General features: G+C 34.9%; 1 protein-coding gene across 4 annotated transcripts in view; it reads right to left on the bottom strand.

The window, feature by feature from the left end:
• mdu (meduse) overlaps positions 1-24,780 on the bottom strand; it is a 518,612-nt gene that overhangs the window by 379,233 nt on the left and 114,599 nt on the right. For all 4 annotated transcript variants that reach the window (XM_069837376.1, XM_069837373.1, XM_069837375.1 and 1 more), the window contains exons 2-3: positions 21,778-22,019; positions 8,806-11,207 (exon numbers count right to left, since the gene is read on the bottom strand). In XM_069837376.1, coding sequence (XP_069693477.1) covers positions 8,806-10,786 — 1,981 coding nt within the window. In that variant the 5' untranslated portion in view covers positions 10,787-11,207; positions 21,778-22,019. The remainder of the gene's footprint in view (positions 1-8,805; positions 11,208-21,777; positions 22,020-24,780) is intronic.

Raw genomic sequence — 24,780 nt, 5'->3', positions numbered from 1 at the left:
TCATTTGTTATTATTTTGCGTAATATTCCAATGATTTTTATTTTGAGTTCGTCACAGTACTTTAACGGCATTTAAAAAAATAGTTTCAATGGTTTGTATTTTGTGTACATCGCTGCATTTCAATAACATATATAATACAATGTATGGTTTTTTGTCTAAAACATAATTTTGAAGGCTTTTATTGTCTTATTTTTGCATATTTGTGGTTAGATTCCCTAAGTTTTATTTTAAAACTAAAACTTCCCTGAGATTTTCTTTCCAGTAACGGTACAATTCTAATCCCCTTAGCAGCGCTGAGTTAACACCAAAACTCTCTAATACACTATGAATAGAATAATGCAAAATAATAATATTAACAGAAATGTAAGTACTTGAAAGTATTAAACCAGTGAAGAAAAGAACGAGGAAGTTAATGCTATAAAAACTAAATGAATAAGTAAATAATAAAGTAAAACAGATAAAAAAATAGATAAAAATAAGTAATATATCTAATAAAACTAAACAGTTCAATAACATGTCTTAGAAATACAGCATTTATTCAGCATCGATGTTTCAACTTCATTTTTAATCCTTATGAAAGGGTCTTATATAAGGCAAGCGGATTTTAATTACGAATAATAAATCTGAATGTTTTATGTGGAACTGTCAAAAACCACAAAGTGCTTTAATCAGAATACCTGTCATCTGCAAATACATCCCCACCAGTGGCGGCTCCTGCATATTACTTAAGAGGAGAAAAGAAATTAACAGCACGAAATGACACCTTCTTGAATGAATCTACAAATTAGCCCACATGCAATAGCAATAATCTGTTCTTGTAAACTGCAAATACATCCCCACCAGTGGCGGCTCCTGCATATTACTTAAGAGGAGAAAAGAAATTAACAGCACGAAATGACACCTTCTTGAATGAATCTACAAATTAGCCCACATGCAATAGCAATAATCTGTTCTTGTAAACTGAGTTTCCTAAATTGTCCAAAATATATTATGATTTCACTTCCATTCATTGTTGAATAATTGCACAAATTAACAATTACAAGGAAATTCACAACCTCGTAGCATTTTTCGAGCACACTACAGCATCACACGTGTTGGAAGAGACTAGCTACTAACTCGTAACCGGAACCGTTTTACGGAAATGGAAATGGGAATGGGAATGGGAAATAATCTGAGGAAAGCGAGAACACTGCACCCACCCATGTGGTCTGTGTTGCCACATGTACATTTTACAAGTTCAGTATCACATACTTTTGAAAAATGTCAGTTCTTGTAAAGTCATACTATCATTATTGTTCAAAGCTGCCGGTGGCCGATTAATTTTTTATGTTAAAAATGATGTAGTTTCAAGTACCTACTTTCAGTTTCAAATATATTTGTACAAAACTGACAACTTGGCTGTTGCCTGTCTAGTAAACAATGAATAGAAGTGAATTTCAGGGGCCAACTACGTCGAACTACTTCCTCTTTGTTTTACATAAACCCGACTTTAACTTTCAAATATCCACGAAAGTTTCAAACCATGAATAGTAGCCTATGTAAAGTGCAATGAATAATATTTTTGATTTATAATTTTAAAAAAAGTTTACATGGTGTCTTTCATAGCGTTGCGTTACAACTGTTTTTGTTGTCTCTCCTCCTAGATGTGTGATAGTCCGGTTGAATGCAACATCGTTAGATGGCAGCGGTAGCGAGCTTGCTGCACGACCAGTCGGTTTCTATTTCCCGCCCATAACTGATTCAGAGGAGGATCTCCTCCCTCTCCATTCATTTACTTGCTTTAAAACTCTGCTTCTTTCTCTGGCCGCTAGTGCGCTGTTGTCTATGTGTGTTAACTGCAGTAGAGGAGGAATGGAGTGCCTTTCCTCTACACAGACAATCTCGCATCTTTCTCACAGTTTTCTACAGTACATGAGCGCGCGTCGTTTAAAACTCGATCAACCGAGATTTCTTACAGCTGTGAACTTAACAATTATCGAATCTTCCTCGAATTTCAAGGCACATATTTTATTTGGTATTTACTTTCAAAAGAAGAAAATGTGAGGAGGACGTTCCTCCTTTCCCTCCCCCGAGAAACCGCCACTGATCCCCACTCCTCAGAAAACAAAAGCGGTAAGCAAACCGGAGCAATCGCGTTTCAAATAAATATCTAACAGTAAGTAGTGCTTGAATGTAAGTGATGCCTACCCAGAAATTACTATAGAATATTGCAATTTATATTAAGTGAATCGATTAGAATATTCCCTGATCATATTTTCGAACAAGCCTACCTGGTCATTACGCACATTGTCATACAGAAGTATCAGATTTAGTTTAGAATTTTAAAGGTGAAATTCTGAATACATTAAAGGCAGTTCTCTCAGTTCAGAAATGTTTATACTATTTCCAATAATTAAGGATCTCTAAATTGGAAAGATTACGATTTGAATACCACTATTAAAATCCTTACATTGCAAACATAATCAGGACACTATATCGTATTCAGAATAACACGTTCTGTTCAGAGTCCAATGAAACTGAGCATGGAATATTCAATATAGTCTAGTATTTATCTGAACCGAGATTAGAAACCCGATTCTTTTATGTAACTTTTTTACGTTGAATATCGACAACACTGCTCAACTGAGTGTAATAGTGTAGTCATTTTTTTAAATGAATTTCTCATTCTGATTAATAATATACACTGTTTTATTACTGTGCGGTTCCCATACATTATACTACCGCACGTTTATTTTATATATTCATTAGTTATAATTTTATTTCAATCTGAAAGTGAAATATTCTCAGTTGCGGAACCGATATTCAAAATTAGTGATCCACTTAATATAATATGCAATATTAGTAATAACTAAAAATTACAGCCATGCCTGCAAAATTTAAGATATATAAAATATGGAGAAATTTCCCTTCCTCCCAAATTTAAGATATAGAAATAATGAGAAATTTCGCTATTAATTTTCTGTATATTATGTTAATATTAAAATACTCCACTTTTATAAGCTCTTAAGAAATAAAAGACGAGCTAATTTGTAACTTCGCTCAAATGAAATCAAGGCGCTAACTTTTATACTTATAAATAAAAGTGCATTTTTATTAATTGGAATTATCATATTTTATTTATCAATAAATTTGTGTTCAGAATTGGGCTTTCTCGTATTCCACCGTATCCTTGAACTTGACATTTCCAACGTTTCTACCATCATCAGGGCAGATATTAAAGACATGAGGGGTCGCCTACTCTGGTCTTACCTATCTGTCCTGATAATGGAACCTTAAGCAGTTCCGTAACGTTGAAAATATAAAGTTGCAGGACAAGGTGAAATACCCAAATGCCTAATTTTGTTCACAGTCACCGTGAAAGACTAAAAACTCAAAATTGTGTGTTCATTTGTTCGAACCTGCTTCATATTAACAGCAAGTGCATGTGAATTGCGTATCGTTTAAGTATACTAGCTAGGTCTATGTCTGGAAACTGGAAATGTACAGGGGAGGAGGCGAGACCTGGCATGTGAACTGTGCGATAGGGGAAAGAATGAACTATCAGAAAGAGGGTTTGTTTCGTAATAGTTAATATTATACGAATCTACAGACACGGAAGTTCATTTCAGAATAAAACCTATCTTCCCTCCATACCTATTGGTGATACAGCCACGGCACATGACAAGGTCACAGGACAGGTCTTGCCTCCTCTACTGTACTTTTAGGTGGGGTAAACTTTTCAATGAAAGAGAAAAATTATATTACGACATCAGCACTATTTGTGACTTAAAATAATAAAAATACCGTACTTAGGAACTGGAGAAAAAATAGTATTTTTAATATCGATCGTCCAGTTCATAAGTGTGACAACTCAAAAATTGCCATTTTTTTTAGTTATTTATACTACTGAAAGCCCCTTTCGGAGCTCTTTCCGATTCAATATTGAGATAAGTCATATTTACAACAAAAAAGAAAAAAAAAAACGAAATAAACAGCTTTAGAAGTAATTATAACTATGGACTTTATTCATTCATTATTAGTACATTCCGAAATGTATTAATAATGAACTGGAAGATTGTGATATACTCGTCCTGAATACTGACTCATTTCTAATTGTCGCGATTATGAACCATAAATCCGTTCTTTTCTAAGTGATTTATTTGAAACTTTCAACTGAAGATATCTCAAATCTTGTTTTTTTGAGTTGTCGCACTTTTGAACCAGACGATCGATATGGTCAGTGAAACTGACAGCATGGTTTAAATGTTTATGGTGAAGTTCACCCCAGTTTACGGCATGAAAAATAATTCATATCCGAGGAAATAAGGAAGGAATACACCTTGCGATATACCCTATAAGGTCTTTCCTAAAAAATTCTTGCCTCTCCATCCCGAAGCAAAAACTGAAATGACGCCTTGTAATCGAAGTCCTAAGTGAGGTCTTTCTTCATTTCAAATTTCTACCAGTAAATCCCACCTCTAAGGTCCTCGCCCTGATTCTCAGCAATACCACTTGGTTGTGGAAGGTGGGAGATTTACAACGCTAACCAACCTTGCCAGAAGTTTCAATGAGCCTTCTACACTGGGGACAGTGAAGCAGACTGGAAACCCATACAAAATTTGTACTGGATTCAGTAACTATCAGAAGTTAATCCGTCAGTAAAGACCTAGAGAAGCCGGAAAATGCATGGGAATCTTAATGATCAATGTCCTAATACAGAAAATTGAAGACGAATAACAAGAAAAAACGTATAAAAACCAGATTAATAACAATCTGGAATTCATTAAGGAAATGTAATTGAACGAATCTCAACAAATAATTTCATAAGCGGAACTTTAAAATTGGGAGTTGAAGACGGAAAGGAAACTGAAGAGGGGCGAGAGAGGATGAGGTATAAAAAGAATGGAAGAAGAAAAATAACAAAATGAAAGGTTGTAATCATGGTCTTAATGTTCAGCTCATGTTCACTTTCGAGTTTTTATCTTCCGTTCGTTTCTCCCTTTCTCAAGCCAAATTACATGCCCAAAACAAACCATTCACAAACTGTAGGACTCTCTAGCCAAGTGTCAATAACACTATCATTGAGAATTTCACGACTTAAAGTAACGGAAGCCCAATAAAAATGTTTATGAGAGGAAGCTAAATTCCAATTCCCTCTCCATAAAGCATTAGTTCTACGTACATAGCCGTTCCGTCAAGACGGGGTCATGTTAATTATGGGCATTAGTTATTAAATTTATGTTGATAAATGGTTTGAATGAGGAAAAAAAAAACATCACACTAGCGGTAACACACGAAGTTGTGTTGTGGTACATTCTATGTTCAAGACAATGAGGTAATCTAAAATCAAGGTTCCCTACACGCCTACATTAAGGATAATTGCCCCTCTCGACTTTCATAGCGAGACAAATTTCTGACTAGTTCAAAGTCAATGCCCTCTGATGAAAATAGAATGATAGTATATTAGAACTAGAACTAGTGGAACCTGTTTCATATGTCTGCCAGGTACGGGAGCAGTTTCCAATCTGGGGTTCACGGATCACTAGCTCACAGGTCCGTCAATTTCAGTGCGTGAGAAAGGAGTAAAAAATAAAAAGTATGTAACTTAAGGTAATATGAACCTCCGACGCAATGGACAAATATTTGTCGAACAAGGTGAAATGAATACTTATTGTTCCTTCTCTGTCAGCTGTGGAAACGTGTTTGTTTCATGGTAAATGGGCCGTCTCATGTAGTCTTGGACTTTGTGTATTGGGGCCTTGTAATTTGAGACTAGAAATATTAAATGACATGTCACGTAAATAAATATAACCAGTACGGCTATACTCATAGGTTCCCAGGAAGGGAACAGACCTAGCACAAGCACTCTCGTTCCTTATTAATATATTTCTTCTACTTTCCCTCGCTGCTACTCAAGAGCTAGTGTTCCTAGCTACAAATCCAGCGCTTCCGGGTTCGATTCCTATCCATAAAAACGAGTATATTTCCTATCTTGCGTATGACCCGTGTTAGTTCGCCATACTGACCACAAAATCAGAGAGTCCTACTACACAGGTGATGGAACATGACAAAGACGAAGGTAGTGATGAAAAAAGAAGAAGAAAGATGGAACTGTTGCCATTTTAGATCTGTTATCACCTCGGGTTTTCGTCGAATATGACATTTTAACTACCCACTATAATTTATAGACTATCCTTATACAGAGTGAAAGGGACATAACCACAGTCTAGTATATACAGTCACGAAGCTCAATATATAGGAAATATGCATCCATAGATAGTTGCTAACCACTAGGATCGCTACTATCGCCCCATTACAGACAATGCGAAATAATATCGGCACAGTCTATTGTTCCTAGTACCCTCAAAACTCAAGCTTCGTGACTGTATATACTATTCTAGACTGTGGTATAACTGCATTAATTGTAAGAACAGAATCTTTAGGTTGTAAGTAACCAAAAAGTCAAATGTCATTTTGGTATTTGAAAAACAGTTTAGCCGAAAAAAATAATTTGTGTCTGAAATATGACTTCCATTTATGGCAAAAATATTGAGTATTGAGGCGAATTGAGTGATAAGATATTAACGCGAAGAACAAGCCGAAAAAATATTTCTTTGTCACTTCTACGAAAAAAACTTCATTTATGTAACAACGTATAAAATTAACTGATTAGAAACACATTTACATTGTGACGGAAATTCAGTTAATTTTGTACGTTATTACACAAATGAAACTTTTTCGAAGAAATGACAAAGAAATATTTTTTTCGACTTGTTCTTCGCGTTGATATCTTACCACTCTTACGTCTCAATACCCAATAGTTTTACCATAAATAGAAATCAAACTTCAGACAAATATTTTTAGGCTAAACCGTTATTCAAATACCAAAATCACATTTAACCATTTGGTTACTTACAACCTAAAGATTCTGTCCTTAAAATAAATGCAGTTATACCCCTTTCACCCTGTATAATTATTACGCATTCTCTTTACACGATCTTTTCTCTCCTTTGCACTTATGAATAAAGTCCTGAAGAATTCTGTTCATACAAATATACAAATGTTTCGAAGGGCCCAATTGTATATTTGGTACGGCATCTCATTTATAAATAATTGTGTTAACACGTTTAATCATTAAGTTCCTATTTATAGGTAATAATTTTATTACAAGTCAACAATTTTATTGAAGGAAATAACATAATTGTGTGTACGGTGATATATAATTGTGTGTGTTTTTACTGTCCTGAAAGTGTGAACTGTCAAAAAGTTTTGAACATTAAAGAATAAAAGAACCGTATTGCACAATCAAATTATCGACGAGAGTAGTTAAACTTAACTAACCCTATTATTTCCTCTCACATGAATACAAAATTACTAACTGCATCTTACTGTAAAAATCAATGGTCAACATCGTAATGAAAAGCGTCAATTTGAAGAGAAAATTATTACCAGTAGTAATAAAGAAAATTATTACCAGTAGTAAGAAAGATTTACGAGCATTATTTTGATAGTATGTACAGGGTGTAACAGAATAACTATTCCTAATTTTCTGATGTGATAGAGGGCATGAAATGCATTTATTCTTAATAAAGTAATGTCCGGAAGTGCTTCGTTTTCAAGTGATAGTGGTGTGAAGGAAAAAATGAAAGAATCTAAACTTGGAAAGTTACTCTATTTACTTTCTATGGTTGCACAGTAACTTCTTTATGTAATACCATATTAAGAAAATGGTATTGACAAACTATAGGAACTGTTCAAAATTGCGACCGCCATTGTTGACACACAAAGTATAACGCCTTATGATTGAACGACGAATCCTTCGAAATATCTATGGTCGGTTATGAAGATCGTCAAAAGCAAGAATAAATGTAGCAACTAATGCTTCTGCTGTGTCCATGGGTGTTTAATAAACAATCGACTTAATATGACCTCAAATACAAAAAACAACTGGAGTTATATCTGGGGAACGTGCCGGCCAAGCAACTGGACCTGCTTTCCCTATCCAAAGATTCGGAATATCTATCTGGAAAACGTTGATCCAGTCTTGAAAATGCTGTATGGCAAGGAATAAGGCGCTGAGGGTGTTGCGCCTCATAGATTCGCTTTGCCAAAGTAGCATTGCCTTAAGCTGCTCCAAATGCCTTATGCATGTCTGCAAGTTTAATATTTGTATAACGATGCATTTTAATACTATGAAATTAAATAAACAGATCTCACAGGCGATATTTTGTGACACAGAACAAACTAACTTCAATTATTATTTTCATAGTAACAAGAACAGCTGAAACATAAATGCAGCCATAATGTGAATGATGAGTTTTGTCTTTTATATGAAGCATTTCCGGACACTACTTTATTAAGAAAAAGGTTTATTTCATGCCCTCTCATATAAGAAAATTAGAAATAGCTATTCCGTTACAATCTGTATATCTTGAAAACAACATAATGATTTTTGTATATAATTTAAATACGTTAAAATTATGGAACTACTGATAATTGTAGCCTATCTAACTAGTTCAGGTGTAGAATATCTTCCGAAGTAACCTATTACTGGTAAGATATAATCGATTGAATATAAACATGAAATGGAATTGTAATAATGTGGCGTATTATTTTGATCACGGAATTATAAGGCGATATAATTTTCTCGATATGAAATGAAACTTTAAGGCTAGAAAAATAAGAGCCTAAAAATCTGTAGGGAACGTTAAATACATTTAGAGAAATGAATAACATTTGTGCCGTAGAGAAAGACTAATCATAAGATCACATGCTATGATGGGTGATACAACACTAGAGAGAACTTTTAAGAATTGTTTTACTTACCCTCTGCATGTTGTTTCGGTGGAGTGACGGGTTGGCATGTCTCTGTGTCGATAGAAGGGACGCTAATCTTCGTCACGGTGTCAATTGTAGTTTCCACAGTCACCACAAATTCCGGAATAGGAGCTGAAGGCATTCCAACGTTGTCCAACTCCAGTAAGTCCTCTGGTACGGTTCCCTGATGCTCCCCGTTCTTAATCCAAGAGTCGATTCTCTTTGCGCGAACAGTCTGATTCTCAATAATACGCCTGCGCTCTCTCTGAATGTCCTCCAAGGATGCATCAACATCAAGGAGGCTGACATCGGGCAAGTTCTCGCGAAGTTTCTGGCGCTCCTCTTCATACTTCTTCATGATCTGTGCCCCGATGTTCCGAGTAGTCTCTTCGTCCAGGACGGTGATAGCGTTCTCGTGCTTCATGGGCTTTTCGTCCAGGATGGTGATAGCGTTCTCGTGCTTCATGGGCTTTTCGTCCAGCACGGAGATAGGGTTCTCGTGCTTCATCGGCTTTTCGTCCAGCACGGTGATAGCGTTCTCGTGCTTCATGGGCTTTTCGTCCAGCACGGTAATAGCGTTCTCGTACTTCATCGGCTTTTCGTCCAGCACGCTGATAGCGTTCTCGTGCTTCATCGGCTTTTCGTCCAGCACGGAGATAGGGTTCTCGTGTTTCATGGGCTTGACGCTGGCCACTGGGCAGTTCACATAATATTGGGAACCGTATGTCATTCTCACTGTCTCTGCCGATCGATCCACGGCGCACAAGAACTCTGGTTCTTCGGTACTCTCGTTCTGAGCTTCCTGCTTCGCTTGTCCAACCTCTGTAGGAGGCAAAGTCTTTGTTTCCCAGGTTCCATCCTCGGATATCTCGATGACGGATGCTTTCTCACACTCCACCTCTTCTTTCTTACACTCGACTTCATCTTCAGCATCTGCTATTTTCAGATTTGAAGGAGCACATTGCAAGGATTCGTCAGCAGACTCTAAGAAATCAATGGATGACTCGACACCTACGTTATTCTTTACATTCTCGTCACACAAAACTTTATTGGAATCATCATCAGAAATTTCACTGAATGACACCTTTTTATCGGTTGCAGTACCCTTGTCTGAAATTATGCAGCTACTTTCTAAGGGCACTTCATTATCTCGTGAAGCGCAGGATACACTAACGACATTCACATTCATTGAAACGCATTGATCAACATCTGTTTCGACTGAATTAATTTCACTTATGGTTATGGAAACATCAGGTATAATATTCACTGGTTGTCCTTCACTAGCAGATATGCAGGCATCAATTATATTTTCCTCACAGGAAGGTATGTTGACATCGATCTTACCCTCTCCAGTTGAAACTGGACTATCAATTTTAATGTCATTAATACTGTCTACCATTAGAGGTACACTATCATAAATTGGAATATCGCTCAAGTATTTTTCCTCAGACGGAGACACACTGTTGTCATTTTTAGTTTCGTCTAGATTATCTGCAGATGAAGACGCAATTTCATTATTTTCAGCATTATCTGTTTTATGTTCAGTTGAAGGTACACTATCATCAATTTTAGCATCATTCGAGTTCCCTTCAGTTGGATCAACACTGTTATTAATTTCGGTAACATTTAACTTATCCGCTTCTAATGCTACATTTTCTTTCGTTTCAGTTTCATTTAAGTTGTTTTCTGATAAAGCTACACTGTCATCGTTTGTGGAATCGTTTTGAATGATTCCAGATTGAACTACAATTCCTTCATTTGAATGAGTTGATTCGACTGCAGATGAAGTTTCATCGGCTTTATAGTCGCTTGATTTATCTGCTTTCAATGCTGGATTCTCTTCGATTTTGTTCTCAGTTGCAACGTCGTTCGGTTTAACAGGAGAAGCTGCATTGCTGGACTCCTCGATGCGGCTAGAAGTGTCGCATTTATTTTCGTTCACGTCAACATCGACGCTTGTGCAAGAAAGATTCTTTTCCTCGTGCAACATGATGTTGGTGATAGAAGGTCTATACTTCTTGCGCTTTGGTTTCACAACCGTCGAATAGATCACTTCCACAGGAAGAGAGAAAAGTTCTTCTTCCAGGTCCCTTTGTTGGTCCCAGCAGACGTTTTCGTAGTCCTGGAACCCTTCTGGAGGCTTCAAGTCTCTCGTGTCCGGATATTCGGAGACAACGACACCCGTATTCAATATCGCTCCTGGAGGGACTTCGTAAATATTTGGGTCTGGGCTTATTGTCTGGCTGTCGCTTTGGAGCAGACCCAAGAAGAGATTTACAGGGCTCTGGCAAGATACTGGCTCATAGATGGGCTCTTTCTCTTCTTCACTTACAGAAACAGCACAGTTCTCGTATAATGGTTCGTCACAATGTGTGTTTTCGTAGACGTGATCATCATCCTCATTGACAGGTCTGTAAATAAAAGGAAATACACTTCTAAGTTCATTTACATAAATATTTTTTTCGAGCATAATGTACTAAAAATTTACTTGTACATTTCTTCTCAGAATGTGGTCATTTCTTAATTGACTCATTTAAAAACTGAAGGCAATCAAAACAATTCTTTGTACACTTACTGAAAAGTGATGTACCAAGTGTAAGACTTTTTTCTACCAACTACGTAATTTTTCCTCTAAGTGAACTAAAATTTTTAATACAAAATAATATCAAATTCTCTCTTAATTCCAATGTCAGATAGCTCCAGTCTTTCTCTAAATCTACAAATATAGAAATCTACCTTGAATGCACACAAATTTAAGAGTTTATATAACAGACATATTTCATCCTTATAGTTTCATTACGTAAAACAGGTAACATTTCAACTTTCTAAATATGTGTCATTCGTCATTCCATTTTCTGTCATTAGACTTTAAATTAATAGATAAATCAATAGGCATGCGCGGTGCCATTGTATGAGTAAATAGAGAAATTAAGAATATGTATTGAGAGTGTGCTCTTATTTCAGACTACCGTGAAATTTTAAATTCGGTATTATCAAAATAATGTGAACGGTTTACGGAAAGAACATACTAAGTTACTTTTCTTAACTATTTTCAGGGGAGCATCTCTTAACATTAATATACTGCCAAGACATTATTAATTTACATATCACTTAGTTTAAATTACCGTGGTACAATATAGGCTTTCTGTCATCCTGATTATTTTATTAGAACAATAGTTCACTTCACGAGCTAGCAGATCGCACAAAAAAATTAAAAAAGTAACTTGACATGTTCTTTCCGTGGATTCTTCATATGTTAAAAGAGTTAAACTCTAAGGGCCATATCCATAGACATTCTTAGCGCGGGTTTACGGTGGATGATCAGCGAACTAACGTTTTTCGTATTCATAAACCAATGTTAGCGATATGATATGATATGAATTCTGTACAAGTAATCGGTCGATAGCCGGGACTAGTTTAGCACGCTCGTAGCGCGGGCTAGCGAAATGTCTACGAATAGCACCCTAAGCCTCTAAATAATACTTTATATTCATCACATTTAATAACCTGTATCGCCTTAACGAAAGTGGGGACTGAGTAAAGAAATTCAATACTTTAAATGAACGACATAATACTTATTTCACTTGATCCAATTTTATTCTTCCTACTTACATAATTATTTTTCTGAAACGATTGTACTGACAGTGAGTGCAATAACCTATAATCTAAAAGAATAACGTGAATTAACCATTCGAAGACTATAATCAGACTTATTACAATACAGAAATACAAACTGTATCATATAAAAATAATTTTAAAGAGAGTGGCAATCACGGCGAAATAAAGTCCATGAATATTAATACAATCTTACTTTGTCCACGGACCTCTTACTTGCAGTGATGTGCTAGTTTCCTCTTAGTGAAACTACAGAACGTTCACTCAAGTGTAGGGATGCTTTCCTTTGCTATTGTGAAGCCATTACCACGTCTACGAAATATCCTTTCATTGTTTCATTAACTTCCTAATACTGAATTCAGAATTTGGTTGGTTTCCAGTGCAACGAGATACAATGAACTACGCTTATAATAAATTCTGCTATTCTGGCAGATTTCTAAGGTTGAGGTACTGTAATCTGCAAGTAAGGCGGGATTCATTATCTCCAATGTTTGCATAATAAGCGAGTATGATGGGTAGCAGAAGAATTTTCAAATAATTCATACTTTCAGATATCAAACGGGAAAACAATATTGGCTGATATGCCACACTACAGCTGGATTAAGACACAGTAGAAATTATGGACCAAGACTATACAATTCAGAATTGAAAAATAATCCAGACCTAAGCAATTTACACATTCTTAAGTTTAAAAATAAAGTGAAAATGTTAGTATGATATTTGATAAATTTTATTATTATTTTAAGTGTTACTAGCATTATGTTACTAATATTTATTGTATTTATCTGATGCATGTAACCTATAAATAAAACATTGTAATAAATATGTATATAGATCATTTTCTTAACTAATAACAGTGTATATCTGTAATAAATGATTTCTTAGCATCGCCACAGATACACTTGATCGTACTTGTCACTATCTCTGTCACTAGAGAGTTATTGAAATTTATATTTTCCTCGCCAGTCATAAAATATTTTGATATGATACCTCTTGCACAAAAGAGGAGATCTATAACTGAAACTTGATTAATATATTTCAGTATTATTTGTATTTATCCTGGTTTGACTCGTAGACATTTTGTTTTTCAGCATTAACTTCCCATGATTGTATGAGAAGATTCGAACAGAACGGCAGTTATGTAGACCTTCGGCTCCCCCCTACTACCAATAATGCATAACACAATGTCAATACGGCGGTTGCTGTCATCTGCGATACAACAAACTTTTCTGTTGATTTTCGAGTTCGTCATTTTTTTTCTGGTTATTATGTTTATTTAAGTTGTGTTAACTCTCGCTAAGTGGTTTTATATTTTATTTTATCCGTCTTAGTATTTATTTTATTATTGTAAATATTTTTGTTTTATTACTGTTATTATTATTATTATTATTATTATTATTATTATTATTATTATTATCATTATTATTATTATTAATTAATTAATTTGTATTACTATCTTTGTATCATCTCCGTCAATGATATGCTATTATTATTATTATTATTATTATTATTATTATTACTATTATTTCTAACATCAACATTATTATTGATCTCTGTAAAATTTAGGTAGACTACTGGACTGTATCCGAGCACGAGCATATGCTCATTTCGGGTATATATTCATATGTATAATTTAAAATGTAAATTGTGAATACATTTGAATTTGAATTTGAAAAAAGACCGTCTTGGGAATTCTGCTTACGGCATTAATAGGTGGAACATGGTAATAGTTATTTAATGGAAATGGTGGGACTCATTCATTCATAGTGTTCTGCCCAAGGGCAGGTCTTTCACTACAAGCACAGCATTTTCCAGTGTTTTCTATTTTCTGCCTTCGTCTTTGTCTCCGCAGATGATCCATATTTGTATTAACGTCGTCTATTATCCGATATCTTCTTCTGAGCATCATTACAGCTCGAATGTGTTTTGCAAGAACGAGGCGTAAGTCGAGTTCTGTAATTACATGAGATGAGAGCGGTAATTATGCTCATCCCAATACTTGCATACAACATTTTATCCGCGTTCATTAATTAATAATGCGTTTAATGTGTTGATGATATGATCGTTGACTGAGTGCGGTAATCATTTACATATTGCACTCAGTGCGGTAATATTTACATATCGCACTCTGTGCGGTAATGAATAACAATTACCATGGTGATATGATGATGGATAAGTATCATTATCAAACCAACGCGAATAAAGTTATTTTACATGCCTTCAGCACAGTGTAACAACACAACCGGATTTACGCCCCTTTCAATGAAATTCGTATTTTAAATTTTCTTCTGTATAATTTATCGCACTGAGCGGTAATTACAATACCACCGAGGACGACATTAAACAAAAATAAGAGATTCCAACAAGAACCGGACAAATGCTGCATAATGGTTGAAACCTCAGCTCTTTATCAAAGACCTGGGGTTTAAGTCGTGGAGAACCACAAGTGGAATTCTTCATTGTAAGTCAGTGTTTCGAGCCAGGCTTTCCTGACAATACCGTCGTTTCCTGCCTTCACTCACGAATACATTTATTTTCACTCATACTACAGGCGAGTGAAGTTACGAAAAATTATTTTACAGAAAACCATGTGATCAGATCAGCTCTGTGAGATTGTGGTTAAAATACTTAGTGTAGAAATGAGTGAAGTGAATGCGTGTGAATCATTCGTTCAGTCAGTCAATCTGCAATCCTTTCATCATCTCAAATTTCCAACAAGATTTCACGAACTGATCTATACGGAATGCATTTAAAGGGGATTTACACGTTTTAAAGAGAATAAATATTTAATCAGAGAACATAAACAATGTTTTGAAGTGTCAGAATTTAGCAAAACACTTCAAATTCCTAGGAAATTTTGTACACAAATATTACATTGGATAGAAGCCAATCAGACATTTCTGGACACTGTTCCCTTGAACATTTCCACTCAATTATGTATAATTAATTTCGATTAAGTATTTATTTAATTAGAATGGTATAAAAGCGATTGATTTTCAATCGGTTAATGCAATAAGTAATCCTGTCATTAATTCACATGATTCTGCAAACAAAACATCTGGAAAATACTGATCAAATCAATTAGAGGAGCACTATGAATTACTTGAATATCTGTATCCGCTTTTATTAAGTAATGTCAAAATGCATGACATTCATAAAAATGTCGTAATGAGATACTTCAACACAACTGCGGTGAAGTGCCACTTTACCACACTAGTGCGATAAAGTGAAGCACACGTTGAAATGGATTAAAAGTAAATTGATTTATTGTAAACATTAACTACATTTTACTTACAATTGGCTGCAATATCAACATTAGCGTTAAACACTTTATTCATCTCCATCACTCATTTTTACAATGATGCAAAAATTATGAGAGAAAATGAAAAAAAAAAATGTCCTCTGCTAATTTGTGTACAGTGATCACAATTAATGTAAATTCAGTTATTTTAATAATCGCATTATAAACAAAATCCTGTCTCCTATCTCCCAAGAGAGAGATCGTCAAATCTAATAAAGCGCCAAAATTTTAGATTAAATAGTGGAAAGAGAAATAATATAGATTGTTTTAGTGATATTTGAATGCGGATAGAACGTTGTAGGGTACAATATACATATACATAGTAACATCATATTACTGAAGTGTTACAAATATGAAATAGGGTTACACTTACAAAATAGTGTGATATACGACCTGAAACGTATTGTGTTCTTGTGGAAGCCTTCTAAATTACTACGTACTGATCACTCTTTCGCGGGAATGTGTTGGTTTGTAGTTAGAAGCTGAACTGTTGAAACGTTTATCATTATTGCATTTTCAAGGAAAGTGAAAATTTAGGCGGTAAGTTCTTTTCTTGAATATACATCGTTATTCCTCAATGTTAGAAATATTAATGCTATATATTTTTATGCTCGACCATGCGAAATGTAGTAATTATACACCTGGTAGCAGACATTTAATGCATGTCATTAAAGTACACCTACTCATTAAAGGTCAGGTCTTTCAGCCAATGACGACTCAGGTTACAACTGTTCAGCCAATAACAGGTCAGCTTTCTACCGTTATAAAACCGCAAGTATCGATTATTCTCGGATATGCAATCGAAAGAGAATTAGCGAAAAGTCACGGAGGCTGGAAATCCAATACTGTCGCAGAAGGTTATGTTCTGTTACTATAATAATTAGCGTTAATTGTAAATAATATTCAAATAAATTCAATTTGTCTTCTCGTTTTTCAATTCTAATTTAATTTCAATGTTATCTCTGTAGGTTCTTATGGCCTAGCAAGGTCAATGTGAACATCTGTTCCTCGGAAAAAATCAATACTTTCGCGTCTGCGCACATCTCACAACATACGGGACATTGGTCTAGGTCAGATACAAAGAAAATTAATAATATCAAGTTAGAAATATAGTCGAGCATAAAAAGTCGTATGAAACTCGTCTATAATGGTAATTAAGAAGCTCGTATGAAAACTATGAAACTCGCTTGCGCTCGTTTCATAAACATCCATACTCGCTTCTTAATTACCTTCATTATAGGCTCGTTGCATAATGTACTATTAAAGAGAAATAATCTACGTTTATAACAATGTATGTTTAATTGATTTCGTATTTAAATTATGATACTTTTGAGGTTATGATTTACAACATCAGTGTGTCACAAATATGAAATATTAGTATTATTAAATCTTTATACCCTGGTTTTCTGTTCCGTTACTAGTGCTGACAACTGTAGGAGGAGAAAAAAACCTCATCTTCCAAAACATTTATAAAACAGCGGAATTAAAAGGCAATGCAAGAAGCCATAAAACAAGTTCGAGAAAAGACCTGAAAGACTATTCATCTGGATTCAGTATTACGGTGGGAAAACACCTTCTAATGGAGACGCTGAATGCTTGCTCTGTGCTTTTATTAGTGGAGGCCATTCTGACTTTGCAATTTTGTTAATCTTTGTAACTTGTTAATAATATTCCATATTTTTACCTCCATTTTTATGTAGGCGATATTAGATTTTGAAGAAATTATTATTTTTCTTCAAACATTTCACATCTTGCGAACTTCAAAGTCTGGTGTATCATTCACAGGGACATTCAGTAATAAACAGGACGATATTTAACGTTTAATATTCAAAACATGTAGGTTCCAGAAGAAAAAAAGAACATAATGGTATTCCATATTTGTAACGCTTCCTCTATACTCGAGGAATTATCGAACTCGGCATTATTTGACAATTTTCCCCATCTCGTAAGTTACTGTAATATGATATATTACGATATTTTCATCGCAAATGACTTTTGTAGAACAAAGTAGAATTCTTAAATACATTATTTGTGACAGTATTTAATATAATGTAAACAAAAACCATGCGAATAATTAATTTTAGTATCAATAAACAACTTTATATAAAATGCTACTAAACAAATGTCCCTGTAATTGTTTGAATAGTGTAACAAGGAAAATTATAAGAGCGTCAGTCAGTCAGTAAATTAGGTAAAGGGTTTTTTTTAACCAAACGACTTAGGATTCGAACATCTGAAGATTCTACGAATGATGTAGGAAATAGTAATTATAGGTAAGCTGGTTGCACCCACGTAATCAGGCTTCTATCAGTATTCCATTTCTGCATTATATCATCCCACCGACTTTTAATAGTGTCTATAGTATAAAATTATCCATACATAACAATCTATCTAGGCTACTATGTGTAGTAACATGTGTAACCAAGGAACAGTCTTGGAATTGGGGCAAACGTAAGGAATAGAGTGTAACACATATGCAGACAAAGACGGAAATTAAAATAAAGGTGATGTGATTTCATATGCTAAATGAGATACGCGATATGTGATGTGACGTGACAAAGGAAGTACTACGCAACTTGTTCCCTGCCTCTCTGGAATGCGAAGCGAAACGCAGTTTCACGGGCTGTTGAGCCCCATTTAGACCGCCGCGCCATTCGCGCGATTTATGAGTTTTTTCATCCGTTCACCCAAATCATCTCGGAGAAATGAAGAGATAGTGAAATGAAAGTGCAGTTGTATGTTCTCATAAACATGCATACATTTCCATCCAGTAAATCTACTTCACGTGACACAGTTCCGAACTGGGTAGCAATGCATATCATTACACCTCGACACTGCACTTGTCTTCAGTGACAGATATTCCCACTAACCGTTACATTTTATTCTCTTATTATACAACGTCTAGGAAAAGAGGCGTGAAGTTTCGAAGTGGGTATTTCGAGATTTTTACGAAATGAATTTTTCCAAAATTTGTGACACGGAAGAAGTGGTTACAATAATGGCTTCTGTCACTCCGTCCGTCCGTCCATCCATCCATCCATCCATCCATCCATCCACCAGTATTCATTTCCAATCGTGTAGGCTGTAAAATTTTCTTCTGAAACTGATGCGCTAATCTTGTTTCCATTTCAAGAATTAATTTTGTTTATGAAATATATGCACGAAATGTAGGAAAATTAAAAAAAAAACAAACTATTGATACGATATTCTACTTAAAATACGTACCTGAGCAAAAGGGCATAAAATGACAATGTTAATGAATGTTATAGGTTCTGGAAACTTTTTTCTTTTATATGATTTATAAACCCAATGTAATGGGTGCTGAAAATAATAAATTTTGAGAGTCAAACGGAAGTATCAGCATGCATTTTCATTATCATTGAAACCTTAAAGATTACTTTCGACATGTTATCTCGCTGTATTTCTTTCCGTTCGGCCGTCTGCGTACAATTTCTCTGAACTATAGGCGGATTTTGTCCATATTCAGTACTTACGAGTGAATTAATTCGGAAAAGATTAATATAAAATAGATTGGTTCTTTATTTGAAAAAGAAAATTACTAAAAATCAGTCCTAATTACTATTTTCATAATTTCATTTCTTACATGAACTCTTGTGAAAAACTAAATTGCTGGTCTTCAAAACTGTTGTCAGAGAATTTCATTATTATTTTAATAACTACACAATTAGAGTTTTTTAAGGTGTGTTAAGGTACCAATTGCAGGGGATCTGCATTCACTATCAACAATGAGAAGCCAACCTTCACATTTCATGTATTGCCATCAGTTCCAGAGTGATTTATCAGAAAACACCCACGAAGTTGTAAACAAGAAAATAAAAGCATCAAAGCTCATTAACCTGATATAGTTAACCATGGGAAATAACAGCAACTTAAGTAAGAATAAAGCTCGGAATTTCATGATGTCACGATAAAATAGCTGATTGCCTCTACATAACATGATAATAATATAAAATTTAATCGGTTCAGCAGACATGCAGAAAAATAACTAATTAGGCCTATATTTTTTTCAACTACAATTTTTTCATATCAATTTGAGATGGTCGTAAATTTATGATCTTGGAGGAATATGTTTACTGGCAATTGAAGACTCCATTGCAAGAATGATGGATGTCATTTGGAAAAATTTGGAGGAGAAGCAATTGAAAGTTTGAAATGCTTAGCGCTCAAAGCTTAACTGTGATTTTCCGATCGTTACTGGACAATGCCTATCAGTGTTAATGCCATGGAACTCTCTATGCACATTCTATATGTCTTAAGCTATGCATTGACAGTCTTGGTTCATTTTCGAGAAGAAAGTGACATCCATCATTCTTGCAGTGGACTCTACAATTGATTTAACCAAATTTCATTCAAAACAAACGATTAATTACTCACTTTTTGAAGGATTCAATGAAAGAGTGAAGAATTTCATTCAGACAGACACTTATTTTAACAATACTTGTAGTCCTAATATTCTTGAAGTGTGCGGTATAGATTCATAACACTTGTGCTCCGCAACAACTCAAGTGTGATTAACTGCATTTAAATTGGATTGTTTGTCGTTAAATTAGACAAAAAGGAGTGAGTACTCGATTTTTGCGAAATCTTCAACTTTCAGCCCCTTATCCGCACCATTAGGGATGATTATTTAGCTGTTTAAGCTATTGTCAGGAGTTGTTCTCGAGGACTGGACCGAAGTATGTGATTACTAAAGTTCGGATAAAGTAGCTGTATCAGTATAGGCTGTATAGATGTATAAAATAGGGCTTCAGTAAACACTACCCCCTTCCACTAGCTAAAACTCTACCTACTGGAAAGAGAATTCCCCACACCCTAGCTAAAACATCAGTGAACTGGCTGGGGGACACGCAACAACCAGTCAGTGTTTGTAAACAAAACGCACGGACCAAGGATGCCTATCCTGATACAGTTACTTAATCCGAACCATAGTGATTGCTGATTATTTAACGAGTTATTCAAAATAGTCTGTCAGCTATGCAAACCTTACATCTTGGTACGAAATTTCATTAAAATACCAAGTTTCCGTCGTGATTACCCGGAGTAACGGCCGGTTTCATCAACTAATGTTAACACTGCTATAACATATTGTTTTTAAACACATGCTAAAATTTTAATAATTGTGTTAACATTCTTTCGTGCATTTCGATTCCATCAACGAATTCTAGATGAATGTTAACTCTCGCGAAAATTGGTAATAGAATCAGGGAGGTTGTGTCAGAACTGAAGTTTTTCTTAACGCGTTTCACGCGCTTCACAGAGAAACCCTGGGCAATATTACAATCTATTCGACAATTATTATTTGTTATTAAAAATGAACCGCGAAACTGAGGATTTGAAAAGAATTAAAAGATTCAATTTCACTGATATAGAAAAGTCTTTGTTAGTGGATTTGGTAACCAAATATAGAAATGGTTTTCGATTTCAAGAAAACAGATGGTGTGAAAAACAAAGCCGAGAATAATGAGTGGGTGTGGCTTACTAATTATTCGTTCCCTTGCCATTGGGGAACTAAGCAACGTAAGATTTTACGACCGCTTTTCAATTCATGGAAATGTTTCATTTTTACTGTAGGCTTATAAACTAACGTATTTAATACCTGTAGCATGGGAGAAAGAGGCATATTTCCGGTGTGCGTTTTAACCACTGACGAATTTCGTGTGCTATCTTCCTGGAAACTGTTTTCGAGCAAAAATTCGTCTTGAGATACATATCATTTATCTTATACACCTCTCTCCTGCAGACGTACGGTGCATTTAAAAGGTAGGACAGCAATTCAGCGTGTACAGCGTAATTTAAACCAGGTTTAACAAGTTTGTTGAGGTTTTAACACAGGAAATTCTGAAGTTAAGTTAACAAACAGTTTAACATTTTTTTTTTAAAGTTAGCAACTGTTCATGAACAGTTTTTCTGGTGAACTTATTGTTAAATCAGTATAGCGCTTTGTTAAGTTTTAACATCTGTTGGTGAAATCGACCCCAAGTGATTTACAGCTGAAATTCATAAGGTTCCTTTTTTCTCTTAGGATGAAACTGGTGGTACTCTACCTCTGGTTGGCATATATGGGCTCCTGGGCAAGCGCCACCAAGTTTGAGTATATTGCCTCAGGCTCCACCTCCAGCGCCGGAGTGGGGGGATTCAGGGACGCAGGACGCCTGTCAATACTCGGGTCGCTGAAGTCCCAGCAGACGCCTTCGGACGCCGCAGTGGTGACCACCAGGCTGCTGCAAGAGTCGGACTCGTCCCATGCGAACTCTTCCCCAGGCTTGGACAACTCTCCTTCCTCCTTCTGAAACAGTGCACAAAAATATTATAAGTTGCATAAGAAAGTGCACTTCCGATTATGATTTACAGCCTGCTTTGGAGGTCAATTTTTAAATACTGTATAAGTTAACGTATGATAATGATAATGATATTACTGTTAATAATAATAATAATAATAATAATAATAATAATAATAATAATAATAATAATAATAATACGGAGAGTGCTGAAAATCGCCACCGAAGTAGCTCAGTCGACAGACACTCTATCTACAAATCCGGAGTTGCGTTTGTGCGTGGGTTCGATTCCCACTAGGGTTTATTACCTGGTTGGCTTTTCCCCAGGTTTTCCCCATCTGTGAGGCGAATATCACGTAATCTATGGCGAATCCTCGCCTTATCTGATGAAACATCATATCGCTACCGCCAATTACTGACGCTAAATAACGTAATTAGTTGACATAGTGTCGTTAAGTAACCAACTACTAAAAACTGACTGACCATCACCTTCTTTATGTTTATTTTATAAGAAGCTGTGTAATGGAACAGTACAAAAATGTCTTCACACATATTTGGTCAAGAATAAATTATACATTATACATCGATATTCTCAACAAATGCATGCTAGTACTGTACATAAGATAAAAATCGTCGTTGTTCCTGCAATAACTCCTAGGGTAAATTAGTGTCTGTTGGACAGTCGGGCATGTTGGACACTCTGTACTTTAACGTGTTACCTCGCCACTTGTGGGCACCACATTCTGCTAGGAGTCAATGACGGAAGTAGCCCCACTCGTGGCTACTTCCGTCATTGACTTCCAGCAGAATGTGGTGCCCACAAGTGGCGAGGTAACACGTTAAAGTACAGAGTGTCCAACATGCCCGAATGTCCAACAGACCCTAGTTTACCCTAGGCCTAAAGAAAATGACGTCCATTACTTATCGACCGAACTTTTTCTTAAAAGAAAGGTTCTTTAATTTCCGCATAGTATGTTTGATGAAACAAATTGTGACTTAATAATAGCATTCATTTAGTCATAGGCTTGCACCACATTTGTAGGTTTTGACTTTAAAAGATACATCGCTTGAGATACTGGACTGGGTATCTTATTTTATTTTGTAATTAACTATTTAAAAATATTACATTCTTTTATTTTAACCCAGTATCTTACTGAAGCATTTCTGTTGGATATTTTTTTATGCTCCAAGTTGGATTCAGAAGTCGATTTTTAATGCTTAGGCTGAATTATTTCAATCTTTTAGACATTTAGACTACGCTTTTATTTACGTTAATATCAATGTCTAAATCTGCTATTGATTCAAGTCTTGGATCTTAACTCCTTAAATTTAAAATTTTACTGATTATTGTATAATTTTTTTTTGTCTGTGTCTAATTCTTTACTTTCTACAAAAAATCGAAGTATGAATTGTAATCTGTTCAACCGATTTTATAATTTTGGCTTAACATTTTTTCACAAGTTGTACGCTTCTTATTACAATCTAGCCATAGAGCTCTTAGTGTCTTCACTTATCTTGATGTAGGTCTTAACTATGAAAGATTGTCAAAAAACTGCTTTTCTTCTCCAGAATGATCTTTCTTCAAATAATACTTTTGTAGAATAAGATTTTTATTTATAATATATCAATTTTCCTCCATTGTGTTAATCATTCTTTTGGTCCAATTTATCTTACTTAACACTAAATTGTAATTGTTTAACTTATAGAATTGCGTGTATCTAAACACATTACATTTTTCTCTTATTATTATTATTATTCCATTGTTTTCTGTATTGCTGTTATTTAATATTTTCTATATTTTTATATTAGTTGCGTGGAAAAGAAGGCCTAAGGCCTTAACTCTGCCAGCAAAAGTAAATCAATTAAATAAATGAATAAATAGTTTAAATTGCAGGAAAAGTCATCGTAGTATTTTTCATCGTAGAATGCATTGCGAACAGTCTGCGAGGTCTAGTTTAGAATTATGTATAGACTGTTAACTATATTACAAAGAAGACGCAAATGTTCCCTATAGTAGACTACCTGTGTCGCATGCGAAACATGACATGACGTCAATCTTATTTCCGTATGCTCTGGGACAGAATACGTTCCTTAATTATTACTGTTATTACTTTATACTGCTGAACGTAATTTTGGTTGAGCACATCCCATTTCTAAAACTTCCTCTTCAAATTAATTACAATTTTACATGATATTCGGACAACTGTTCATATTCGACTCGTAACTGAAGTCATTATATGTGCTTTCGTTAAATTACATCTTTATCTTTTTTAATTTGGCTCAAAACATGCGATTATATTTCAAAATTTTGAACTTTCTCCTTCCTCAATTTTAAATACAACCCCATGTCATTTGGTTAGAATTTGTTATAAATTGACGTCAAATATGACTACTATTTTTATTCCATGTATTATAGTTCTTTAACTTTCTTCTTTCAAACTTCGGATTTTATATGTGTACAGAATTTAGATACGGTAAATTAATTTATGTGTATATAATAATTATAACAAATTCAACCCTGAGTAAATTATTTACGAACATTCATACTTTCCAAATACAGTACATAACATTTTTCTTGCACATAATTGTCACAACACTGACCTATACAAATGAAGACGAGATACAACTTTCTTGCTCTGTATATAATCAGAAAAGTAGTCCTGCTTCTCTTTATCAAACCGGTCCCAATTTTTTCTCCTTATAATATCCAGTTTCTTGTACAGGGACATCATTTTATTTTTACTTCAATTTTTATTGCACCTGAGTTTT

The sequence above is a fragment of the Periplaneta americana genome, chromosome 10 (assembly GCF_040183065.1).
Source record: "Periplaneta americana isolate PAMFEO1 chromosome 10, P.americana_PAMFEO1_priV1, whole genome shotgun sequence".
Lineage (NCBI taxonomy): Eukaryota > Metazoa > Arthropoda > Insecta > Blattodea > Blattidae > Periplaneta > Periplaneta americana.
Note: the sequence above shows the minus strand (reverse complement) of the source record. Positions and strands in the feature narration are given on the sequence as shown.